General features: G+C 40.6%; 1 protein-coding gene across 1 annotated transcript in view; it reads right to left on the bottom strand.

Annotated features, from left to right (window-relative positions):
• Positions 1-863: 863 nt before the first annotated feature.
• Positions 864-1,612, bottom strand: part of LOC111392861 — a 1,871-nt gene continuing 1,122 nt past the window's right edge. The window contains exons 3-5 of the mRNA XM_023018261.1: positions 1,259-1,610; positions 1,044-1,184; positions 864-956 (exon numbers count right to left, since the gene is read on the bottom strand). Of these exons, the coding sequence (XP_022874029.1) occupies positions 864-956; positions 1,044-1,184; positions 1,259-1,610 (586 nt within the window). The remainder of the gene's footprint in view (positions 957-1,043; positions 1,185-1,258; positions 1,611-1,612) is intronic.

Raw genomic sequence — 1,612 nt, 5'->3', positions numbered from 1 at the left:
GAAATGATCATAGGCAGGCCCGATCATGGTTTATTGGTCGAGAAATAATGCACAAGTTCCAGGATCCACGAACGATCTACAGACCTTCGGACATCATTAATGATGTTCGACGTGAGTACGGGGTGGTCATGAGCTATCAGAAGGCTTGGAAGGCTAAAGAATGTGCATTGGAGGATTTGATGGGTTCGGCTGAGGAGAGTTATGCTAAATTAGCCAGGTATTTCATTGTTTAAGTGTTTATTTCTTTATTATAGTAAATTTTAATTATTTAATTTCAATTGTTTATTTATATGTAATTAATTATTTAATTGAATTGTTTATTTTTCTGTTCCTTTAATATTTAATATATTATCTAAATTATGATTATTTTTATTTACATTGGCCAGGTATTGCTATAACATGGGAAGAATTAATACTGGGTCGGCATTTTTTATTGAGAAGGATGACGAAAATCGCTTCGGATATTTCTTTTTGGCCCTTGGACAATGTGTTCAAGGATTTCGAAATGCAATGCGACCCTTAATCTTAGTCGACGGTACAACCCTTAAGGCGAGATACGGGGGCAAGTTGATTATTGCAACATGCCAAGATGCGAACATCCAAATTTACCCTCTTGCGTTCGGCATAGTCGACGGAGAAAATGATGTAGCAATGAGTTGGTTTTTTACGAAGTTGAGGGAAGTAATTGGAGATGTCGAAAATCTTGCATTCGTAACCGATCGAGGGCAGTCAATAATAAATGGTATCGTCGAAGTCTTCCCCGAGGCACATCATGGTTATTGTATGTACCATATACAGGGAAACTTGAAGACTAGGTATTGAGGCAATGGCGTCGTTGCGTTGTTTAGGAGAGCTGCAGATGCTTACAATTTTGAAGAGTTTGATAAGTTCATGGTCGAAATATAAAACTGACTCTCCTCCTCGATCGACGGTGCCAACTCAGTGAGAACTTCAAGCTGTCATTTTCATAAGTCACAGTTAATGACTATGTATTCAGATTCTAAAAGGACGTACGACATAAATAGCAATTGTATAATACGTACCTCAGGATCGTCGAGGAGAGCCGATAACTGTCTGGCAAGCGGCTTGTCTTGTGCTCGCCAGTGATGCATCCGAGGATAGCGTGTCTCTCCTCTCCTCGCATACCGACTGGCCAAGATAGGGACAGTCTCGTACACCCATATCTGAAACAATTACAATTATTATGTATAGAATTCAATATAAAAAGTGTAGGTAATTCATTAACTTAAACATATACCTGCAGCGCCAACGGCAGTCCATATGCATCGTACTTGCGCTCGGGCTTATCCCCCTTTGGCATTGAAAATCCCCTCCTAAACACGCGTAATGTATCAAGAAAACATCTCCAACCCCATGGGTAGTTGTTGAAGGCATCAATATCCTCAACAACCTCCAAATGAAAAATGTCAATCGATGTCTTCTTGTGATGACACCGGAGTATGCTCTCGATGATAAGCACCAATCCTAACTTCAACCTATCAGACATCCGATCACATCTCCTTAATGCATCTCCTAGCTGTGCCAGAGTAACCGTCGTCTGTCCATGAAAATATTCGTTCAACAGCCTCCTGTTCCTCGGAACACAGGCCCT

The sequence above is a fragment of the Olea europaea genome, chromosome 4 (genome assembly GCF_002742605.1).
Source record: "Olea europaea var. sylvestris chromosome 4, O_europaea_v1, whole genome shotgun sequence".
NCBI lineage: Eukaryota > Viridiplantae > Streptophyta > Magnoliopsida > Lamiales > Oleaceae > Olea > Olea europaea.
This window is presented reverse-complemented; position numbering and strand designations above follow the sequence as displayed.